This window comes from Mchenga conophoros, linkage group LG4 (genome assembly GCF_057382185.1).
Source record: "Mchenga conophoros isolate Kocher_MC1m ecotype Shallow Benthic linkage group LG4, M_conophoros_male_GT1.1, whole genome shotgun sequence".
NCBI lineage: Eukaryota > Metazoa > Chordata > Actinopteri > Cichliformes > Cichlidae > Mchenga > Mchenga conophoros.
Genome location: NC_140529.1, coordinates 24879517 through 24903823, shown reverse-complemented (window position 1 = coordinate 24903823; position 24307 = coordinate 24879517). Strand labels below are relative to the sequence as shown.

The following is a 24307-nucleotide window of genomic DNA, read 5'->3' as shown; positions in this document are numbered from 1 at the left end:
GAAAATTAGATACAGCGGTAGAACTACAATATTACAGATTTTAATTTTAGTGCCTTAAACCACAGGAATACTGTGATATTCAGACTCTTTTCAGGTTTAAGGATTCAATTTATGTTTTTCTTTCAATAGCAGATTTTCTTTCCCTTGTAGTAAATTTGAATATTACAATTTAATGTCTTTAGTCATGATTCATTTATATTCATGATGCATTTGTCAGTTTTATTCTTGAGACCTTTATAGCACATGACTTATGTATACCATGTTCTTACATTTCTAACATAAATATTATTTAGTGTAATACAATGGTTTAATTTGGTTGTCACATGAGTAATAAAGCAGCAGCAAAAAAATACGTCTCTGCTTCTGCTTTAGCTATTATATCATATTGTTTTCTGTTGTTTCTATTCTGTATTGATTCTATAGCTGTAAGATGGAAACATGATTTTTCAAATCCTGATCTTGTTTTTTCTGAACCTAAAAATAAGCTACCTGCCAAAAAGTATTTTGTAGCACCACAGTAGTTTGTAACATACAAAAAAATTATCTATGAATTGTAAAGACTGAACCACAAACCAAGTCAAATGATTGTGGATCCTGCTTCCTCTGAAGGTGTTCTTGTCTGGGTGGCCTTATAGGTCATCTACAATCCTCCAGTCACATGTCTTATCAGCAGCTGTGTACCTGGTAACTAACTGGGTTAAAGTTTAGTGGCCTGTAAAATAGGGCCCAAGGATCTGCTAACTTTTATAGCCAAAGTAACCTTTTATAACCTTTTGTGTGATATTAAAATATTACAGGTGTCATTGACCTGGGTCTGAGCGACCCAGGGTCCACGAGCAGTTGGGGTCTCATTTTATATATTTTTCTGCACTGTGCTGCCTTTCCCAAGCATGTTCATGCTTGTGTGTGTATAGGGAGGTGTGTCTGTGTGTGCGTGTGCAGTTGTGACAGGCACCTTCAGGCTTGGTGGGTGTGGCCCTGCCAGGTTGCTGGCCACACCTGAAGATCATCACACACCTGGAGCTGATCAAGCCTCGTTGGGCAGCTACTTAACAGTGTGGCTGAGCGCTCCTTGACGTGGGATTGTTGTGTGAGACTCCATGTCAGTTTCCTAGAGTTACAAGTTCAGTGTGTATATGCCCGCCGATAAAGTGTCCTGACGGCTGCCGCTATTATTTCCCCCCCCAGGAGGAGCGTGGAATGGTAGAGAGCAGCAAGCACGGAGACTGCAGAGACACGGGAGCGGAGAGCGCGAACACGGACATTTTGGGAGAAGACACTGCACGGGAGTCGACGGAACGCACTGGAATGTATTGTTATGTAACATCTCTTCACTGTAAATAAACGCACTGCTTTCATCGCATCTTACCAAGTGTGGTAAGAGGAAGAAGGGGGGAAGATGGGCATCCCATCCTGTTGTTTCTCTCGCATGTGAATATACTTTCCTTCATACACTTCATGTATAATCACATATATTCTATTCATTACACATGAATCTTCTGCATTTACTAATCACAACACACTTAATATAACTTCTTTCTTAATCCTACACGGTAAACTCAGAGATTCTCACATCTCTCAGACTTCCACAATCTCACGCAGAAACACAAGGATGAGCAGCGTAGTCAAAAACACTCGTGGAATCTGGATGAAAATGTCAGGTATGAAAATAATTTCATTACCCAAACTACACTTTCTATTTCATCATGTTGATTAAATTTAAACACGATTAACCGTTAGCAAAATAACATCTAAGTAATCTCAGTTTTATCACTCTGCATCACGATTCCCATTAAAAGGCTGGATGCTAAGTCCTTTTACTCCACTTTTAGACAGAGATGAACCGAGGGATCTCATTCTCTTTGGCACTTTGAATATGGAAGGAAAATCATTTGTTTTAGTTCTATAATCACATCACAAACTGCAGATATTTAATGTGGCCCTACAGATGTATGTATGTTTTCATATGCTGTCCCTTTTTGTGTTTTACAATCTAAATACATTAACATAAAACGAATAGCGCAGGGAGGATAAGAAGGCATGTTTGTGTGAACCACAATTATTTTATGTAGCGATACAACATTTGAGCATGTTAAATACGCCATTCTAAAAGCACAAACACTGATTAAGCAACAACTTTCAGCCAAGATTTATAAATTCTTTTTCCTTCTAACTGTCAGTGAATCTACTACCTATACACCATAATTCAGCAAGTCAAACATAACAGTTGCATTTATCTATTGTGGGATGGTTGTGGCTGATGACTGTGACAGAAAAGAGTGGCAATTTCTATTTTTATTAATACTTTTGAGGATTAAAGATAGTATTAATAAGTATTGTTTTAAAAGTGTTCATCACCCAACATCGTTTCACTCCTCTGTTAAAAAAGTAAAACAAAAAAGAAAAACAAAACATTTGCTCCGAGGCAGGTTGTTACCTGTCTGCCAGCCACACCCTTCTGCACAAACACCACCTCTTCCTGCTTCTCTCAGTTTTCCGTTCTGCTTTTCCCTGCACCCGCTTTACTCGTGTTGGATTAGCCTTTCTATTATATGTATAGATGCAGTTGCACCTGTGCAGTCTGAGCCACACAGTTCCAGTTTGTTTTTAACCGTATCTGTTTGTGGACTTTGCTTTTTGCTTGATTTTTATTTTTCCCGCCTGTTTCGTGTTTGTGTCTCACTGCTTCCCTCACATCTCCCTCAGCAGCCTTTTCCTGCATTACTTTCGACAAAAGGTGAGCAGTTTGAACTTTTAATCTGAATTTAATATCAGTGTCTCTGATTATATATGCATTAACGGAGAAGTCGATCACAAATCTCTAATCTGTAAAGCAGTATTGTCTGGTTAAATATTGCATTTTATCTTACAGTTTCATTTCTTGGTCATGGATGATTTCGTAAGAACCAAACTGGTTGAATGGGGGCTAAGTGAGTTGGTGGAGAAATTTAAAGGTAAAGTATTAATGTAAATATGTGATGGGTACAGATATTGATACTGATGTGATCTGTTAACTGTAAAACAGCTCATAGATTTGGGCCGATTGCTTTTTCAGTCATTAACAAGAATTTCTGAAGCAAGTTGAGAATAAACTTTATCTCTGCAACTTTATTTTTAATTACAGATGAACAAATCGATGCTGAAAGTCTGTATGAGCTTGATGATCGAGAAATTGATAATTTGATCACAAAAGCTGGACCAAGAGTGAAATTCAAGAAGAGACTCAAGCTGTTAAAGGTAATTAAGTTTCAAAAAAATATTGCTATATACAGAGGTGAAGTTTTGTTAGAATTATCTGTATATTTAAAAATGCACTGGCAGTAATAATCAGTGATGGGAACAACAGCAATAAAAGTAACGCTGTTACTTTTTTTTCAGTAACTAGTAATCTAACTAATTGCTATTTCTATCTTTACAATATTGTTACTGTTACTAACAAAAACATGTGGTGTGGACACATTACAGTTTTTCAACACACAGATGGTTGAAGCTGTCTTCAGCTAATTTAAAGGGGAGACTTGTAATATATCTATATCACTTAAAGCACTTCTGGATGGATGCAAACTGCATTTCGTTGCCCTGTACCTGTGCATGTGCAATGACAATAAAGTTGAATTCTATTCTATTCTATTCTATTCTAAATTAGATAGATTTTCTCCTGAATAGTATTGCTATGTTTGCTGCAGGAAGAAACTGTAAAAGCTGCATTTTCTAAGGAGCAAAAACAAAAAACTCCACCCTTTCTATGGGCTTAAATTGTGGTCATAAATATTTTGTACTTGTAAATCAAATGTGTAGTTGTAAACTCAGTTTTTTAACCTTGTAAACCAGAATATCTGAAATTTTTAGGTTTGTGCATCTATTTGTGTGTGTGTGTGTGTGTGTGTGTGTGTGTGTGTGTGTGTGTGTGTGTGTGTGTGTGTGTGTGTGTGTGTGTGTGTGTGTGTGAAAAAAAAAAGATCTGGATATTTTTTTTTAAGTAACGAAATAGTTACTTTCCTAGTTACTTACCAGAGTTTGTTGCCTGGCAGGTGATTCAATAAGTGGGGAAAAACAGTTAGACACATGAACAGATTGGTGGTGTACCAGGAGCTTCTGTTTAAGACTCTGCTTCCTCCTCATCGTCACCCAGTCATCCTGTTTCCCCGGCTGCTCGGGACAATCTGCCAGAAGGAGCTAACCTTTGGCTAATAGATTGTAATTGCCGCCATTGTTGGAAACTGAGCTGGGCCGCGCTATGAATTCTGGGACACAGCTACTTCTTCTTCTTCGGGGTTTAACGGCAGCTGGCATCCTTGTACATGCAGTGCTGCCATCTTCTGTTTCAGTCTGTTATTACACTCTTAAATCCTACTACTCATTCCTGCGTCTTTTGGGATCTTACAAAGCTTCAAACGTCGTGTCGACTATTAAATCAGTCGTCAACAATTTTGATAGTCGACGTAATCGTGACTAGTCGACTAATCGTGGCAGCCCTATTGTCACCCAGTCATCTTGTTTCCCCGACTGCTCGGGACAATCTGCCAGCGGAAGCCAATGGGGCCTACACTACCTTTGGCTGTGCCCCGGCTAAAGGGGCCTGGCTAGCTACGGGATGTTTAAGGGTGTGAAGTCGAGTCTCCAATTCTGTGTTCCTGAGTGAATGGTTGAAGATTACACCTTGAAATACGTTATAAGTTTTTAATTAAATTGGCTACCCAGATAAGCTACACAAAAACACCACTGTGTGTTGGAACAAGAAGTCATACTCTAATGCAGAAAGCAAACACCAAGTGACCCACTGGTGACAATGTTTCACTGGCAGTAATTATATTTAATTGTATTAATTCTTAACTAATGTAGATTTTAATTGTTTTGATTGTGATAGGAAGAACAAAACTCAAATCAGGAACCAATTGTTTTTTTCCAAGTAAGTTAAAAACAGTTTTTTTCCCCCTTCAGATTTAATGTCCACATGACAAATACATGTTTAAGAGCTTAATATTAAACACTGCTTTGCACTTTTTATCTGCAGCTTGAACAGGAGCATGAAGAAGCAGCTGATGTGGTTCAGGTAAGGATTATACTGAACTTCAGACATTTGGGCCAACTGCCTGATACAAAGTAAAGCTCCATCCTCTGGTCTATAGAGACTGACCACTCTCTACAGAAACCAATAAATGACTGAATCTAAAAAATTTATTCATAGGGGGTTGGAGAATATACATTTTGCCCTAGCTAGGGGGTTTGCCAACAGTCTCTGTAGGTCTTTGGGACTGCGACTTAATTATGCAAAAGAATCGTCTCACAGATGTTTACTAAGAAGAAGGTAATTTATGATGTATCAGCCTGCTGGTTGAATACATAACTGCATTTAAGTTTGTTGATTGTAAAACTTGTACGTTAGTGTCCTTTAAATACTGTTAAAGAGCAATGCCAATGCAAATAGTAATAATTTCCTGTATAACTCATATTCATCCTCAGGTCTTGCCATCCACGAGTGATACAGGTGAGACACATGCATCGTATTTATTGCATCTCATATTAGTCTGTGGCACCAATATTTTTTGCAATCTACATAACTTTACTAAGAATAAATTTACTGAGAGAAACACGTTTTTTTCTTTTATTATTTTTTGTTGTTTTTATCCAATCAGGAAAGAGAAAATCAGACCTTCAAACTGATGCCAGCAGGTTGCAGTCACCAGCTAAGCGACAACGTCTGTCTATGCCAGGATTTGCAGGTATTTACGTCTCTTACTAAACAGTGTCACAGTTTAAGCCACTATAGGGTTAAATTTCTGTGCAGCACAATTTGCCCAACATGCCAGTTTCATCTTTGATGCTAGAAATTACTTTTCCTTTGGCTTGTTGTCAAAATGTAACAGTCACATGATGCATGGTATATTAGGGTTAATTGGTAAGTGGTCACATTATGGTCCTGATATACTCTAATTCACACAGGTTTGTTTTGTTTGTTTTTTTAACATGAGATTTTACATTTTCTGGTTATTCTAGTCTATAATTCCTTCTAAATAGTTTTTTACTTTTTTGTCCACAGAATCAATCATACTGTCTGATGTGAAAAGCATCATGACATTTGTACATGCCAGACTAAATGACCAAGACAAACTCAGTGCTTTCTTGAAGTGAGTATTATGTTTTTTTTATATTTTGTAATGTATGGGCCTGGTTCCACTCCTGATCACGTGACAGTTTCACAAACAAATCACAGAGAGTTTGTTTTTAAAGAAAGCAAAAATGCAGAAAATGGCTGTAAAACATCCTCAGAAGCTGCTAGTTATGTGTAATTGAGTCACACGGAGAAGATGGTCCCTTTTCAAGAGTCTTGACTCACACAAAAATGAGCAGTATATTCACATGAACGCAACAATTAAAATAATTCAGTCCAAACACACTTTATGGAAGTCACACTGGTTACACCAAGAAACAGTGACAGGAATGAGTAACTACATTGATGAGGATTTAGAATCAGTACTAATTGCACGTCTTTGGACTGTTGGAGAAAGACAGAGTACCGGGAGAGAACCGAGGCAAACATGGAGATAAACTCAAAATAAAAAGTTCCCAAGCCAGATGTTGGTGTGAGACAACAGTGCTAAACATCATGCCACCGTGCTGCCTGAACATGAATCCTTTTGGTTCTTTCCTTTCTTGTGTCAGATTGTATGACACAAACTGCTGACATACAGCAGTACAATTATAGATGCTGAAATAATTCAGTAGTAAAATAAAACAACATATAATAAACAATTTGTGGAACCAGTGTATAAAACTAGTAATGATTCATTGAAAAATCACTACCATGATTATAACTCTCTTTTAAACTCTCACTTTTAAAGCATGTTTAAAAATGTTTTCATGACTGAATCATTTAACCCATATTTAAAATCTTGTTCAACAGGAAAAAGATCAGTGATTTGGAGACAGACAAGAGGGAGCTGGTTGGCGTCTTTGGTAAAACTGGGGCTGGAAAGAGCTCTTTGATAAATGCCATCATCAAAGAGAAGAATCTTTTACCCTCAGGAAGCATCAATGCCTGCACCTCAGTCATGATCAAAGTGGAAGCCAACACACGTAGCACAAAGTATGAAGTAGAAATTGAGTTCATCACAAAGGAGGTAAAATGAGTTCTGAAAGTCTGATTTTTACTTAAACCTATAACATGTGTTAGAGTCCAGTTCTTGCGGTTTAAGGTTGGGTACATACCTCAATAAATTGCTTGTCATCTATTTTTGTAGGAGTGGAACGATGAGTTGTGGTCATTTCAGCGTCAGCTTCTTGGCAATAATAAAAATCAGGACAAGGAAGACGATGATTATCATGATGCTGTTGAAAAGCTGACAGCACTGTATGGAGAAGACTGGAAAAGGTCCTTTGAAAACCTCATGGAGAACAAATATTTCAGAGAAATTCCAGAATTTCTCCAATCCAGGCGAAAGATTTTGACATGTGAATCAGTAAGACAAACTCATATTACTACTATAACAGACAGCCATGATAGACTACACACTGGGGATGCTGGGAAATGCACACAGGTGAAACTAGGACAACCTGGACACAAAAGGAAACTGACCAAATTATCAGATTATGCTGAGATCCCATAACTACCTGCTCTAATTAAATGGGTTACCAACTGCTAGTAATACAGAAGGAGCAGAAGAAATTACATAATAGTCATGCTGTGAGTGAGACGACGTAGCACGTAATAACATCATATTACTACTATAACAGACAGCCATGATAGATTACCCAGTGGCAATGCTGGGAAGGGCACACAGGTGAAACTAGCACAACCTAAACACAAAAGGGAACTGAAAAAATTAACAAAAGACTAAGAGCTAGAAACAAAGTTCACTTCTGAAAACAGAATGCAGCATAGAGTCAAAAGTCCAAAAAACAAAACACTGAAAACAGATCCACTGATCGAAACAGATCTTACTGAGTTCCCACAATGATCTTTAGATGATCACATTTCCAGAAAAAAATCTCTTCTTGTAATAACTGTGGTTAACAAGACCCAAGACTGGTCCAGGTCTGGTTTTGTAGAGCATGATTTTCTTCTTCTTCTTCTTCTTAAATCGCAGTCAGAACCTTTACGTCTTTACACAACAGTGATCAGTTCCCTATTTTAACCTACTCTTACACTTTAAATTGCACCGTAGAAATTCACTGCTGAGCAAATTCAGCAAAGACTGAATCAAAGTGGCCACAAAGTAAATCAGTGTCTGACAGTCAGTTAAAGTGGACAACTGTGCAAAATGCCGACATGAAGTAGTTTCTGCTAATAGTAATACTGGCTGTTGAGAACAAGAGTGTTCATAGCATGATTTAAATAGAGAATAAAAATTAAATAAATCCTAAAAATCTATTTTCATTTTGGATTTGATTGATGTTTTTCTTGGTCCAATATAACACAAAGGGAAGCTTGTACATGACACAATCTGATCATTTAAATCTAAAACTTAACACTAATTACTTAACCTTTTTTATGTCACTGACTTTTTAATGATTTCTATAAAGCACATTCTGTGAGGACTGAAATTAAACTGCACTGCTTTTACTATTTATTGCAGGCTAATGAACTTTCTGCACAATTTGTCAAGTACACAAGAAGTGAGTCAAAACAAGGAGAAGATAATGAAGGAAAAACATGGTTTTGGCCACTAGTGAAGTGTGTGACTGTCAGGGTGCCAAACAATCCTTTCCTCCAGCATGTCACACTTGTGGACCTTCCTGGAAATGGTGACTGTAACAAGAGCAGAGATCAGATGTGGAAAGGGGTAATTCACATTTACTGCTCTTTGCTTATACTGTGTTGTCTGTAAACAGTCATCTTTCAATGAAGCACTGAAACATGTTATTCTCCTTTCAGATAGTTGGAGATTGTTCTACTGTGTGGATTGTGACTGAGATTAATCGAGCAGCATCAGAGAAAGAGGCCTGGGAGATCCTGGAAAGTGTCAGTAGTCTGATTGGAAATGGTGGCGAATGTCAGCAAATTCACTTTATCTGCACCAAGTCTGATCTTCTTGATGATTCTGATGATCTGTAAGTACATTTTGAATGCTGAGCAACTACAAGGTGTTTTCATGTAAGATCAATGCAGGCTAGAGAAAAAATGAAGCACTTGGTTGAGCCTTTGTTGTAATTAATACAGAACATTTGGGTCAAAAGGAGTCTGAGAGGCAGATACAATTTTATAAAGTTTACTGAAGATGGTGGACTGAGTAATACACAGAGAGGGAGGGGAATAGAGGAGAGTGGGAAAGGCAGTGGTAGAGGGACAGCAAGAGAGAAGAGGGTGAGCAATAACAGCAGAGCAGGAGGAGAAAGAGATGAAACTGACATCGTGGCAGCTTTAATGTATGTTGCACATAATCTATGAGATTATAGGAAATCGTGCATATCCTGGTCCTTACAGTCGAGTAATTCAACAATTTTACATTGTAAAGCAAAAGTGCCATTACACTGTCCTTCAGCAACAAAGTTAAAATAGTTGCTGTGACAAAAAAAACCATTTGTATGTGAGCATGTCAGCGTGTGGTGACATCACGATCCAAATAAACATGCTGGCCTTTCTCCAAGTGCTTTAGAATAAATGCTACCAGTCTCCCATATTTGCGAGTTTGTTTGGCTTTTTTTAACAGTCAAAATAAATACATTAAATAAATAAAGTCATATCATTATAAACTGGATCCGCAAGGCAGACTTGCACAACTAATATGACATTTAATAGGTTTATTTACAATGAAAGAAATATATAAAATGAACTGGTGAATTAGTGGAGAGCAACACCCTAAGGTGGCAGAGAAGCAGTGCCACAGCCAGTCTTTAAACACAATTTAGGCGATGACCATGAGTTACAGGTGTGCAACAGCCAGGGAAAGCTCAGCTTTGTCAGAAAGGGAGCCTCCCACATTTCCACCTGAAGACCAAAGCTACGTCCACACCTACATGGGTATTTTTGAAAACGCAGCTTTTCCAATGCGTTTGGGCTTTTTGTCCGCACGTAAACTGTGTTTTGTATCACTAATAACTGAGTTGTTTTTTTTTAACTCGTGCCAGCGTGGATATTTTTGAAAACTCCGTTTCTGTGTTTAACTCGAATACAGAGATTTCGTCACGCAACGTTTTGACATCATGCTGTACACCAAAATATTGTTTAGATGAAATGAATTTCTACAATGGTGGATTTACACAGTATACTGTTGCTGTTAATCTTACTATCTGCAGTTTTTAGACGCTTACATATACACCCGCAGTTACTGTCCCTCCATTTTGAAAGACAGGAGTCAGAAGAGGTGTCCAAATTCATGGGCTGCATCCTGCTGAGGCCGCATTTCTTGGCCGATTACATCACAGCAACGCAATGAGGGCTGTCCAAATTCGTAGACTCCTACGAATGCGGCCAACGAATGCGTCCCTCATTTCCCCAGATTTGAAGGATGGGTTGGGTGTATCCTTCGTGGCCCACCATATCCCAGAATTCATAGCGCGGCCAAGACAATTCCAGTTTCCAACAATGGCGGCAGTTTATCAAAACATCACATATTTGCAAAAGTGCTCCGACTTTTTCGGATACGTCTGTTACCCAGGAGCTCGATAGCTCGAGAACAGCAAACTCCTGGCACATTGTTTTCAAACCTCCCGCGGTCTTTCGCTAATCAGGTTAAACATGATCTCATCAAATAAAGTCACTTAGATAACTGAAAATGTTATTGTTTGGCTTTTTTCAGTGTTTTATTTGTTTGTGTAAATCATTTTGGCTGAGATTAAAATTATTAGATTATAGTAGATTAAATAAAACTTTATTAATCCCTTGGGTGGGTTCTTCCAGGGTTTTTACACAGCTGAATAAACGTCAAACAGAAAACTGATTAAACAGAAGTGTGAGATGATCGAGAATTTATGCCAGTGTCCTGTTATATTTTAGATAGCAAGGAGCAGACGACTGAGTTTATTAAACTCCGAGACAGCTGGTGACGCAAAATTGAAGGCTAGATCGTCCAATTTCACAGTTGCTCACTTCTGGCCTACCCGGCCTCCTGAGGACCCGGCCCATGTAGACCGCGAAGGCCGGGTCCTCAGGAGGATGCAGTCTATGAATTTGGACACCCCTAGAGTGAACTTCGGACGTGGCTTCTACATTAAACAGAAGCCAAATCCCGATGCCAACACGTCGTTGTTTTTGAATAAATTTAATTTTTTTAAATTAAATATTTGTATGCTGTATGCATCTTGTCTATTCCTAAATTGTGAGTCTACACCAGCCATATTTCACAGCGCTGTGACTTATGATTTTGAATCACTCAGACTAATGTAGTAACGCGTTACTTGTAACGCGTTACTGTAATCCGATTACTTTTTTCAAGTAACGAGTAAAGTAAGGGATTACTGTTGCAAAAACAGTAATTAGATTACTGTTACTTTCCCGTAGGAACGCTGCATTACTGCGTTACTAAAACCGTGATTTTTTTTTTTGCGAGAATGTCTCATGACAGTGACATAAGCGAGTGCGACGTTCGTGACAGATCGACGACGTTCTGTGTGCAGATCAACAATGGATAATATATCGAGTGTGGGAGAGAGTATGAGCGTGCAGCGTTTAAAGCGTGGAAGTACTGACCTTTGAGTTTGATTCCATAAAAAGTGACAAAAACATTAGTGTCCGTTGTGCATGGGAAGAAAACTTCTTTTTACAGCGAAAAAACCCCCTAAACTTCCAAGCAAGCACCAAGTCCGCTACGACATAATGGGAAATTCACAGAGAAACTCGCGGATTCTTCCACTGACCGCTGCGGCACACCTGCACCAGGGGAAACCTCCGCCTACCCTACTCCTGCTTTACAGGTGAAAATAGAGCAACAGGAGCGCTAGTCTTTGACTTTATTTATTTTCTGCTGTGTTTTCTTCCAGTCAGAGAATGTTGCATATAAAATTTAATTAAATTTTTGCTTGATGCATAAAGTTAAATAGTTAAAACGAATAAAACAAGTTTTAAAAAAGGACTTTTCCATTTGATTACATTTTGTATGATGGATTATGCAGAAAAAGTAGAATTGGGCTGAGAGATCTATCGCTTTATCACCTCTTCAGGTTGTAAATTGTGTTTATAAAAAGTAACTAAGTAATTAATTACTTTAGAAAATAAGTAATCAGTAAAGTAATGGGATTACTTTTTGGGGGAAGTAATCAGTAATTAGTTACTGATTACTTTTTTCAAGTAACTTGACCAACACTGATTGTCAGTTTCGTTCTTATTTGAATAAACCAGTGAGGCAAAATCCAAAATACTGTCTTTAGTTATTAACATTATTCAAATAATGAAAGCGTTTGAAAATGGCACTTGAAAAGTAACACAAAAGTAGTTGCCTTTTCAGAAAAACCAAAACTTTTCAGAAGTACTTAAGGTTTTGTGTTTACCTGTTCCCTCCCAAGAAGGTTAGGATTTGGCATGTTCTTGACAGCGTTTTACTTTGTGTTTGCGTTTACATGTGAACAGAGATATATTTTTTAAACTGCACATGTGGATTGGGGTTTTTTTAAACGAAGACAAAAAATCTCAGTTTTCAAAAATACCCGTGGACATGTGGACATAACTCAAGAGTAAATCAAAACCACCCAGCCTGCCCCAAATTAATGATGGTGATAATAATAGTGATGATGATAACAGTACATATATGCAAATTTCATGTAGTTCATCAGCTGATATCCATGATCGAATAGTTAAAAGAAACATTCAAGCCAAGGATGGAGTAAAGAAAGCATTCAACAAGCGAACCAAGATTAAGGTGAGTTTTATAGGCTTACAGAAAATAATACAGACTCTCCACAGTTGTAAGGATGCTTTAAAATTAAATCATTTTCCCCCCAGAAACACTTCACTGATGACAGTTTCAAAGTGTTCACAGTGAGCTCCAGAGAGTTCCTAAAAGGGAAGCATCTAAGTCCAGAAGAAACTGGTAGGTGAAGTCTTGATGCACATGTTGTTTTAGTTTGCTCTGACTGAAAGAAAAAAACGTTTAGTTTGAATTAAAATATGTAATGTCAAACTGTGGCACTGAAATTTCTTCTTAACAGAAATAACCAAACTTCAGAGATTTTTGCAAGAGCTCAATGACTGTCACTCAGAGACAGTAAACTATGTGAGTGGAGCTTATGGGATTCTTGCTTTGATTCAAGGAGCCAACTCCAGAGGAGTGGTAAGGTCAAGTAAAACATATACAACAACATTCTCTTATATTTTGGGATTTCTCAATTGTCTTTGTGTTTCTTATTTAGTTTTTAAAAAAAATAATTTATGGGTTATTACTTATCTCATGCATTTTTGCTGTTATATTTAGCTTCTCAGGTTCTTATTACAGAAAAGTGATTTTTAAAACCAACTGAATTCAAGAACCTATAAGAAACGACAAGTAGTTTTTATGGTTTTATTACTTCAAATATTTTTCAGGATAGTAAAAAAGGCGAGGTGTTTGCAGAACTTGAGAGAATCATGAACTTCCAACTTGAAAAGGTCCGAAAAGAAATGGAAGAGACCATAATGGCTTTTGAAAAATGTCTTAATGATGGCGTTGAGAAATCCAAAGGTTCATATGGAGAAAAACTCAAGAACTTCTTGTATCATGTATGTATTTTAAATATAGTTACAAAAAAGTTACAGATTTAACAGTAATATGTACACTCAACAAAAATATAAACGCAACACCTTTGTTACTGCTCCCATTCCCCATGGGATGGACGTAGAGACCTAAAATTCATTCAGAATCAGAATCAGAATGGGTTTATTGCCAGATGTTGAGGTTTACAACATTAGGAAATTGCTGCGGTGCTTCAGTGCAAACAATAAGAATTAAAGTGCTATGTAGAAAGAAAGATATATGCATGAGATATACATGAGATATATACATGAGAATAGGAATTATGAGTGCTACGTAGAAAGATATATACACGAGTGCAGGTGGTGATCAGTGCCAGACATGAAATGATGCAGTGACACAGCGTAGGGTCATGTGTTAGTGGTGGGAACAGTCATATGGTTATTGTTCATGTGTCCAACAGCAGAGGGGAAGAAACTGTTCTTGTGGCGAGAGGTTCTGGTGCGAATGGACCGGAGCCTCCTGCCTGAGGGGAGCAGGTCAAACAGACTGTGTCCAGGGTGAGAAGGGTCAGCTGAGATCCGGGCTGCACGCCGCAGTGTCCTGGAGGTGTACAGGTCCTGCAGAGATGGGAGTCTGCAGCCAATCACCTTCTCAGCAGAGCGCACAACACGCTGCAGTCTCTGTTTGTCCCTGATAGTGGCTCCAGCGTACCACACGGTGATGGAGGAGGTGAGGATGGACTCGATGATTGCAGTGTAGAATTGCATCATCGTCCGTGTTGGCAGGTTGAATTTCTTCAGCTGCCTCAGGAAGTACATCCTCTGCTGGGCTTTCTTAATGACGGAGGTGATGGTGGGCTCCCACTTCAGGTCCTGGGTGATGGTGGTACCCAGGAAGCGGAATGAGTCCACAGAGGTGATGGGGGTGTCAGTCAGGATGATGGGGGGGAGTGGGGCTGTGTGCTTCCTGAAGTCCACAATAATCTCCACTGTCTTCTGGGCATTCAGCACCAGGTTGTTGTGGCTGCACCAAGACACCAGACGTTCAACCTCCCTCCTGTAGGCAGACTCATCCCCGTCAGAGATGAGCCCAATGACGGTGGTGTCATCTGCGAACTTGATTAGCTTGACAGACTGGTGGGTGGAGGTGCAGCAGTTGGTGTACAGGGAGAAGAGCAGAGGAGAAAGAACACAGCCCTGAGGGGAGCCGGTGCTGATGGTCCGGGAGTCCGAGACATTCTTTCCCAGCCTCACGTGCTGCTTCCTGTCCGTCAGGAAGTCAGTGATCCACCGGCAGATGGGATCAGGCACATTCATCTGGGAAAGCTTGCCTCGGAGATGGTCTGGAAGGATGGTGTTGAAGGCAGAGCTGAAGTCCACAAACAGGATCCTGGCGTAGGTTCCTGGGGAGTCCAGATGCTGCAGGATGAAGTGTAGGGCCATGTTGATGGCGTCGTCTACAGACCTGTTGGCTCTATATGCAAACTGCAGGGGGTCCAGGAGGGGGGCCGTGAGGGTCTTGAGATGGGAGAGAACTAGGCGCTCAAAAGACTTCATGACCACAGATGTCAGAGCCACGGGTCTGTAGTCATTTAGTCCAGTGATCCTGGGTTTCTTGAGGACAGGGATTATGGTAGAGGACTTGAAGCAGGCAGGCACATGACATGCCTGCAGTGAGGAGTTGAAGATGCCAGAAAACACTGGGGCCAGCTCGTTTGCACAGTGTCTGAGGGTGGCAGGAGACACACCGTCTGGGCCGGGAGCTTTCCGAGCATTCAGACTCTTAAACTGCTTCCTCACATCTGCTTCATGAATATGAAGAGTTGTGGTCGGAGGAGGTGGTGTGAAATCCTCTTTTGTGTGGGGTGAGGGGGCGGGTGTTGCAGGTGAACAGTTTGAAGGTGGTGATGGCTCTATGGAGGGGGGAGAGGTGGGGGAATGAGTGTCCAAGGTGCCTCTATTGTTGGGGTCGTTGGAGGTGTGAAGGCTGCCTGATGGCTCGTCCAGATACACAATATTACCATCCCTCCCAAACAGTGGTCACAAATCAGTCCAAATGTGTGGTAGTGGGCACATCTGCTATATTGAGATAATCCATCCCACCTCACAGGTGTGCCACATCAGGATGCTGATCTGACATCATGAGTAGTGCACAGGTGTACCTCAGACTGCCCACAACAAAAGGCCACCCTGGAATGTGCAGCTTTTTGCGCTATTGGGGGTCTGGGGACCCAGAACCGGTCAGTATCTGGTGTGACCACCATTTGCCTCATGCAGTGCAACACATCGTCGCATGGAGTCTATCAGATTGTCAATTGTGGAATGTTGGTCCACTCCACTTCAATGGCTGTGCGAGGTTGTTGGATATTCGTGGGAACTGGTACACGCTGTCGTATACGCCGGTCAAGCACATCCCGAACATGCTCAATGGGTGACATGTCCGGTGAGTATGCTGGCCATGCAAGAACTGGGACATTCTCAGCTGCCATCTGCCCTGAACAATATGAACCATGATTCATCCGTGAAGCGCACACCTCTCCAACGTGCCAGACGCCATCGAATGTGAGCAAGTCTGTTACGGCGACGAGCTGGAGTCAGGTCAAGACCCCGATGAGGACGACGGGCATGCAGTTGAGCGTCCCTGAGACGGTTTCTGACAGTTTGTGCAGAAATTGTTTGGTTGTGCAAACCAATTGTTCCAGCAGCTGTCTGGGTGGCTGGTCTCAGACGATCTTGGAGGTGAACCTGCTGGATGTGGAGGTCCTGGGCTGGTGTGGTTACACGAGGTCTGCGGTTGTGAGGCCGGTTGGATGTGCTGCCATATTCCCTGAAACGCCTGTGGAGACGGCTTATGGTTGAGAAATGAACATTCAATGCACGGGCAACAGATCTGGTTGACATTCCTGCTGTCAGCATGCCAATTGCACGCTCCCTCATTGCTTGTGGCATCTGTGGCATTTTGCTGTGAGACAAAACTGCACATTCCAGGGTGGCCTTTTGTTGTGGGCAGTCTGAGGTACACCTGTGCACTACTCATGATGTCAGATCAGCATCCTGATGTGGCACACCTGTGAGGTGGGATGGATTATCTCAATATAGCAGATGTGCCCACTACCACACATTTGGACTGATTTGTGACCACTGTTTGGGAGGGATGGTTATATTGTGTATCTGGAATGAATTTTAGGTCTCTACGTCCATCCCATGGGGAATGGGAGCAGTAACAAAGGTGTTGCGTTTATATTTTTGTTGAGTGTATTTAAATAATTCTGTTTTCTTTTTTGTTTTAGGGAAAGAAGGGTGGTGCTTTTCACAGGGTACTGAAGTGTGTCGTTGAGAATGGGGGCGTCCACAAACTAAAGAATGGGACCCTAATTAACCTTAACATGAAGTTAGCTTCATGTCTGACTGACAGCATTGATGAAGAATTCAGAAAGACCTTCCCGTAAGAAAAGACAAGTTCTAAACAGTCACATAATATTATTCAAGATAATTTATAACATATAAACTTGCCAATTCTGCCATTAATAACCACAATGTTTACATGTTTTAGAAATGACTCAGAACGTGGAGCATTCAATGGAGTCATCAATGAATTTTCTCTTAACACTGATTCTCTGATTGAAAAGTACAAAAATGCTGAACTGCAGTTCAGGTTTCTCAGGACAGAGGTAAGAGATGAAACTTTCCTGTCTAAACTAATGGACAGTAAAAAAAAAAAATGTTTTATGACTTTATATGATTTAAAGTGATTTTCATCCTATTTCATGTTTTGTGTCTAAGGAAGAAAAAATTGAGGCAAAACTGAACAGAACGATGCGGAAACAGAAGAAAAAAGTCTACAGCAGTCTGACAGAGACAATTGAAGACATTATGGAAGAAGGCTACTGCAGTAAGAGATAAAATCAGAGATTCACAACTTGGCACTAAAACACATATTTATCATTATTCAGAAAGAGAAATCTAATTGGAGCTTTCTGTCTTATTGTAGAGGCTGCAGAATTTGAAGGAGAAGGCACGCTGTACAACATGAGAGAGACTATTAAGGACCACGTGCACTCAAATAAGGACATGTTTGAGCAGGCAAAAAATACCATGTTGGAGAAGTTGCACAGTTTGAAGGTTTGTCATATGATTACCATATTTTGTTATAATTCACCCAAAGGCTTTTTCTATGTTTAGCTGGAATAGACTTAGACAAAAATGTATGTTCAATTTATATTTTTAATCCAGTTTGAGAAACTTCTAAATGTAATTGTATTTGACTTTAACACATTTTGATCTGTGATAAGTAATTACAATTTCTAAAATAGGTAAACATCCTGGAGATTCTGGAGAAAATTATGACGGAATCCATTGAAAGTTCATTTAAAACTGATGGGAGCTCACTCCCAGGTAAACAGGACAGTTTGCTGTAATTACATTTGATAATGCTTTCTTCCTTTTCTCTTTATCTTTACAGCCTTGCACCTGATAGCACAGTCTGTTTACCTATTTGTCTATCTATTTTTTAATTAACTTAAAAATTACTGAGTGACACTGTTACTGTGGTGGGAAACAATTAAAAAATGTTTTGTTTTTCAGATGTTTCAACAGAGCTTGAGATGGTGAAGAAATATTATGATCAACTTGCAGCCACTCCAGATGATGAAACATCACTTGGTAAGTCCTTAAATGTCATCATCAGTATTACATTAAATGTTTTAAATTAAAACAATTGTCCTTAATGGAACCAATGGAAACCAAAGTTTCCATTTGTTATCGCTCTTTGTTAAACCTCTTTTTCTGTTTTTGTCATGTTTGGCTGTGTGGCAGGCAGGCAAGCAGGAGTGGTGGACCTAAAATGCAGGACTCAGACTCAAGGGATGAACTCAAAAGCTTTTATCTCAGCTTTATTTGCTGGCACAGGAAAACAAGCTTACAAAGGAAACTAAACTGAACTGGGAAAAAACATAAACTCACGGGAAACACAAGGAGATCGACACAGCACGAGGGTGAACTGACGTTAACAATGCGACAACAAGAACTAACTGACAGGGACTAAAATACACTGGTAGGCAAATGAGGAAACGAGGAACAGGTGGGAACACAGCCGGGAGAAATTAGACTAAACGAGACAGAGGAAGCGAAACTAGAAACACTGACATAAGATATGAACCTTCAAAGTAAAACAGGAAATCCACAGACTGAACACGGATAACTCTGACCAAGAACAGGAGGAACACAGTACAAGGGTCAGAGTGATATCAGGGGCAAAGGAATACACAAGCTAAGAAATATAGAACAGAAACCAAAACACCAATGTCAATACCAATCAATGTCTCAATCATTTTCAGTTGTTTTTGTTTGGTCTATTTAAAAGTTGTTTGGTGACATTTGACTTTGATTTTGAGAATGTCTGTATCTTTAATGATTCAAATCTTGAGGCTGACAGAGCAGTTTGAGGAAAAACTGAAAGAGATTTACATTACATCACTCTACATATATTTCAAATCTATTTTAATGTTTTTATTTTATGAATTTAGTTATGGCTCATTCAGATGCCAATGACATTTATATAACACATTTCAGTACATGTAAAATCAGTCTACTTAACACAAAAGATAAAAACATGGCAACACTTTATAATACAGCCCACGACTAATGCGTAATTCCCCTGTAATTAAATGGAATATCAATGTATTTTATCTAAAATTACAATTACAATTGTAATTGTATTTACCTACAAATACTTCTAAAATGTTTAGTACTATAATCTAATGAATCCTAAAATTGATCTTGTAAACTTTGAGACAGGATTGGTCAGTTAGGGTAAGTAGCTCCATCTCCGTCCTGTAGCTACATGACTAGTTTTATCCCTCTACATTGTGTCCATCTTTTCCCTCAATTTCAGGAGTTCTTTTCACTGTGGAATTAATTGTCTGATTATGAGATTAAAAGTAGTTTTTCATCTCAACTTTTCACACTCAAATATGTGTTTTTGACAGGTTTTCATACATTAGAGCCACAGCAGAGGGTGTTTTTCTTGAAAACAATATCTGAATTAGGATTAGATGGATTTGTGTATAAGAAACACCAATAGTCATAGATTTATTTGTAAAAGTTTTTTTTCAAGGACACATTCATACTTCTTGTCATGCTCTTTAATTGTACGTTTCTTGCTCCCAACAACATTTCTGACTTGTCATCTATGTTTATTCTTCACAAAAAATATTACATAAACATTGTTTTGGCAGTAGTATTAGCAGAATCTGTTGTGATATTTTGACAACATTGTGTGTTGTTAACAGAATTTGACCTCTGTCACACCTAACAGCCATTTTTGTTGTTATGCAGGTCTTTCCAAGTACTCGGTGCCATTTGAGGCACTAACTCCTTCCCCACAAAAGAACTGAGTATATTTTGTATTAAAAATATATTATCACATTATTTCTAAAAGCTTGTCTTAAAATGTTACACCCAATTTACCTTTGTAATAAATTCTACATTTCAGGAAATATTATTTTCTTTTCTTTTTTTTTTTAGCATGTGTTAGGTTTTGTATTGTTGATTGTCATTTATGCTTAGAAAGATTTAACCATATATGCTTAGAGGTGTATAATCAATTGTGTAGTGATAGGATGTGTGATCTTTAGCAGGCTGCAAAGGCTTGGAATGCATTCCAGGAATGCACACCTACATCCTGGGAGCATGGGAAGAGGTCGTACCTTGTTTTAATGTTTTACGGTAGGATTAATGTAGCTATGTCAGTTTTAGTCTAAGTGCTTTTTACATATAGATGGATTGTTGGATTTTCCAGACCAGCAGGTTAAGGGAAGTCATTTATGGGGTCACACTCTGACCCCACACACTCACACACACACACTTACACAACGCACAGGAAAGGTACTCTTTGTTTGTATATAGACGTCATATGTTAATGAACCTATGCATATTCATGTAACCTCAATAAAAGAGCAGTGTTACGGGGGAGCGGAGAGAGCAACTGGGGTCAAGCGAAGGAACGGCGTTTGTCCGGTTCTCTCCCGTGCACGAGGAATATGAACTTTGCCTACTTCGTGTCTTGCTTGCTGTGTAATTATATTGTCTTCAACGTTCCAGCGAATAGGTTCAAGCTACAAACCTATCAGTATGAGTATCCTAAAATGCCATCATTTTTGTTTAGGTTCAGTTGTTAATATAAGTTATAAAAATTTGACAAAAACATTTGACCTTCTTCATTACAGTTTTTCAGCCGTATTCATAATATTATAGCCAGAAGTTTATTTTATTCCACTAAGGCATTTTTCAATGCTTAAAGTCATTGAAATAAGTCTCTGAATAGTCTTTACTCCCATTACTCTTATGGAAATCCTTCTGAATTTGAATTGTTTTTTGTTGTTTTCGTTTGTTTGCTTTCTTTTTGTTTTTTGAGGGGGGAAAAAAGAACCAGAATAAATATCAATCTTTCATCAACCTTTTTCTCAGTTTTTCTGAATGATTCACAAATGTGTCAAAGCATACCCTGTCCACCCTCTTGTAGTTATTTACAGTATAAACTGATACTGCATCACATAAGTCTGTGATTCTTAACCACTGGGCCATGAGCCACACTTTGAGGGCTGGAAAAAAAAGGTATTTTACACCTGTGTCCCTGTCCATTAAAAATAATTTCACTTCCAATGCAGCTTCCCACCACTTGTTGGGGGTTGTTTAATCAGCCTCAATAAGCAACCAGAAGAAGACAGTCTGCCCGCTGTTTATAAATAGCAAAATATATGGAGAAGTTCTTAAAATGCAAAAATGAACATAAAAGTGACAACCCCCCGTCCACAAGGCAACATTTTTGTGCAAGTTTAACCCTGACTTCCTGAAGTATGTGTTTGTGAACGGAGGAAACGAGGCGGACCTGAGAGCCCAGTGTGCAAAGTGTGGACTAATGCTACGCAACGAAGCACTGAACTGATTTTACCCGTTGCTGTATACTGTATATGTGTCATAAGCTGATGGGAGAGGCTGCTGCAAACAAGCTACTGACCATCCCACTCTCAAACGAAACTCTGAGCCACCATATTACAGACATGGTCTTAGACATACAGCATCAGCTTCTGGAAAGACTAAAAAGTACAACATTTTTCTCTTTGCAACTAGACGAGTTATTATTTTTATCATTATAAAATAATGACCGTGGCTCAGGGGGTTGGGGATCACATCTGTAACCGGATGGTCGCCGGTTCGATCCCTGGGCTCTCTGTCCTGGTCGTTGTGTCCCTGGGCAAGACACTTTACCCTACTTGCCTACTGGTGTTGGCCAGAGGGGTCGATGGCGCGATATGGCAGCCTCGCTTCTGTCAGTCTGCCCCAGGGCAGCTGTGGCTACAACTGTAGCTTGCCTCCACCAGTGTATGAATGTGAGAGTGAATGAATAGTGGTATTGTAAAGTGCTTTGGGTGCCTTGAAAAGCGCTATATAAATCCAAGTGAGCAGATTCCTAACATGTTGAGCTGTCTGTTGTGTTGACCACTTTTTTTTCTTCTTTTTTAATGTTTTGTTTTCCAGTTTACTGTAAGTATACATAAAACAGTGTTTTTGTCTTGTTTTTAACCCATAACATTTGTAAACTTTTATCCCTTTGGGTTGTGTAAGACAAAAAAAAAAAAAAAACACTGTCTGGCAGGTTGCTACCTGTCTTTCAGCCACACCCTTCTGCACAAACACCACCTCAAAGACCCTTTATTTCCCTCAAGCTATCGTCCAATTTCCCTGGGGCAACCTCAAAATCCCACCCTTTCGTGAACCTCGGGACCAAAAATGGTCCCGCCCCAAAAGTGCTCTAAAAATGTTATATATCAATATTTTTTTCTACTTTAAATTAGTCAATCTTTTAAAACTACTTCTGCTTAAAATATCCATGTCAAGTTTTAATTATATTTTCATTGTTTTAACCCTTTAAATCCCAGTTTTATTACATGAGCGCCCTGTTTTTTTAGCCCCAAAAAACAAAAAACTTGAATATTTTCCAAAAAAAACATTTGAGGTAATATTCAATTGTTATTATAATTAGGCCTTTAGATGGACTAAAGATTGGCACCAAGAGTCATTTCGATCGCCTTTTATTTTTTTTCCAGGAGCGCATTTCATAAAATGCACACTATCGACCACGCCCAAAAAGTGCAATAAAAATATTAAATATTAATTTTTTTTTCACTTTAAATTGGTCAGTCTTTTAAAACTACTTCTCCCTGAAATATTCATATAAAGTTTTAATTATATTTTCGTTGTTTTAACCCTTTAAATTACAAAAAAACTAAAAAAAAAACTAAAAAACTAAATATTTTCCCAAAAAAACATTTGAAGTAATATTTGATTGTTATTATAATTAGGCCTTTAGATGGACTAAAGATTGGCACAAACAGTCATTTCGATCGCCTTTTATTTTTTTTTTCAGGACCAGAAAATGGTCTCCAGGCGGCAAATGCTTCTCCTCTAGCCCGGAATCGGTGCATGCTCCCGGGTTGACTCGCGACGATGACCGGGGCATGTTGCGTCGGACCCCTTTTTCCAACACACACATCCGGTACCACGTCACAACAAATACGTCATTTCCTGTTGATTAAAAAAAAAAAATCCAACCTCAAACGGTCCTGGGGCCGAAAATTGTCCCGCCCGATCAGCGGGCGAAGCCGCTGCAGCACGCCGGAAAAGAGGCGTCATTTCCCGCAGGTCTCTTTAAGCAGCCCGCTGTTTTCCAGCCCCGGGTCAAATGTGGAGCAAGGGCACCACCCGGTGGACAAATAAAAAAATTACAATTCTAAGGCCTCTTCTCCAAAACAAAAACGAAACCTAAGCCATCACCCAGATGTTAACGGTATAAATCCTGCAGTGAAAAATAGCGTTTATAAAGGGTTTCAATGGGGCACAAATCGGCCACGAGGTTCGATAGTGGATGTATGCCTTTTATTCAGCCATTTAAGCTCATTTTAAAAACTCCGACTGAATTTCAAAATAAAATGGGAAAAAAATTCATGTTAGAAAGTTTGGCTATACTCCATTAAACACAGTGGAAATGGCGTGGAAACGTAAAACGCAAAGGCCACGAAATGGTCCCAGGTTGCCCCAGGGGTTTTAAATGTAGACCTTAAAATAATCTGCAAAGCTCTCTCAAAGAGATTAGAGAAAATGACCCCCCTCTTAATTCATCCTGACCAAACTGGTTTCATAAAAGGTCGGCACTCCTCAACAAACACTCGTAGATTACTTAATTTAATAGACTACTCATACGATAAAAACATCGAAGCCATAATATTATCTCTAGATGCAGAAAAAGCATTTGACAGAGTTAATTGGAAATTTTTATTCGCAACTTTACACAAATTTGGTTTTGGAAACTCTTTCATAAACTGGATAAGAATATTATACAATTCCCCAACGGCTCGTATCAGAACAAATGACCAGACATCCCCCAGCTTCTGTCTCCTGAGGGGCACCAGACAGGGATGCCCACTCTCCCCCTCACTTTTTGCAATTTTTATCGAACATCTAGCAGCAGCATTTAGACAGGCTACAACAATTAAGGGCATAAAATGTAAGAACATAGAACATAAAATCAGTCTCTATGCGGATGATGTGTTGCTTTTTCTGCAAAACACACAAACCAACCTCTCTGAGGTAATTACTTTAATAAACTGGTTTTCAAGAGTTTCAGATTATTCAATTAACTGGCCA

At 39.2% G+C, this 24307-nt stretch overlaps 1 protein-coding gene across 6 annotated transcripts; it reads left to right on the top strand.

Annotated features, from left to right (window-relative positions):
- The first annotated feature begins 1010 nt into the window (after positions 1-1010).
- Positions 1011-21058, top strand: LOC146576150 (nuclear GTPase SLIP-GC-like). 6 transcript variants are annotated; one of them, XM_085271219.1, is made up of 26 exons: positions 1011-1102; positions 1189-1377; positions 1583-1661; positions 2710-2737; positions 2873-2954; positions 3125-3237; positions 4868-4909; positions 5015-5053; positions 5464-5488; positions 5637-5723; positions 6041-6128; positions 6905-7121; positions 7242-7460; positions 8577-8783; positions 8876-9051; positions 12701-12794; positions 12878-12965; positions 13084-13205; positions 13457-13630; positions 16894-17048; positions 17157-17274; positions 17387-17495; positions 17595-17725; positions 17917-17998; positions 18188-18265; positions 18419-21058. In XM_085271219.1, exons 5-26 carry the CDS (start codon positions 2888-2890, stop codon positions 18535-18537), a joined length of 2550 nt encoding a protein of 849 aa, XP_085127345.1. In that variant the 5' UTR covers positions 1011-1102; positions 1189-1377; positions 1583-1661; positions 2710-2737; positions 2873-2887; the 3' UTR covers positions 18538-21058. The 6 variants fall into 6 exon arrangements, with proteins under 6 accessions (XP_085127345.1, XP_085127343.1, XP_085127342.1 ...); XM_085271217.1 differs by having other exon boundaries at positions 1189-1431; XM_085271216.1 differs by having other exon boundaries at positions 1189-1661.
- The last annotated feature ends 3249 nt before the right edge of the window (positions 21059-24307 follow it).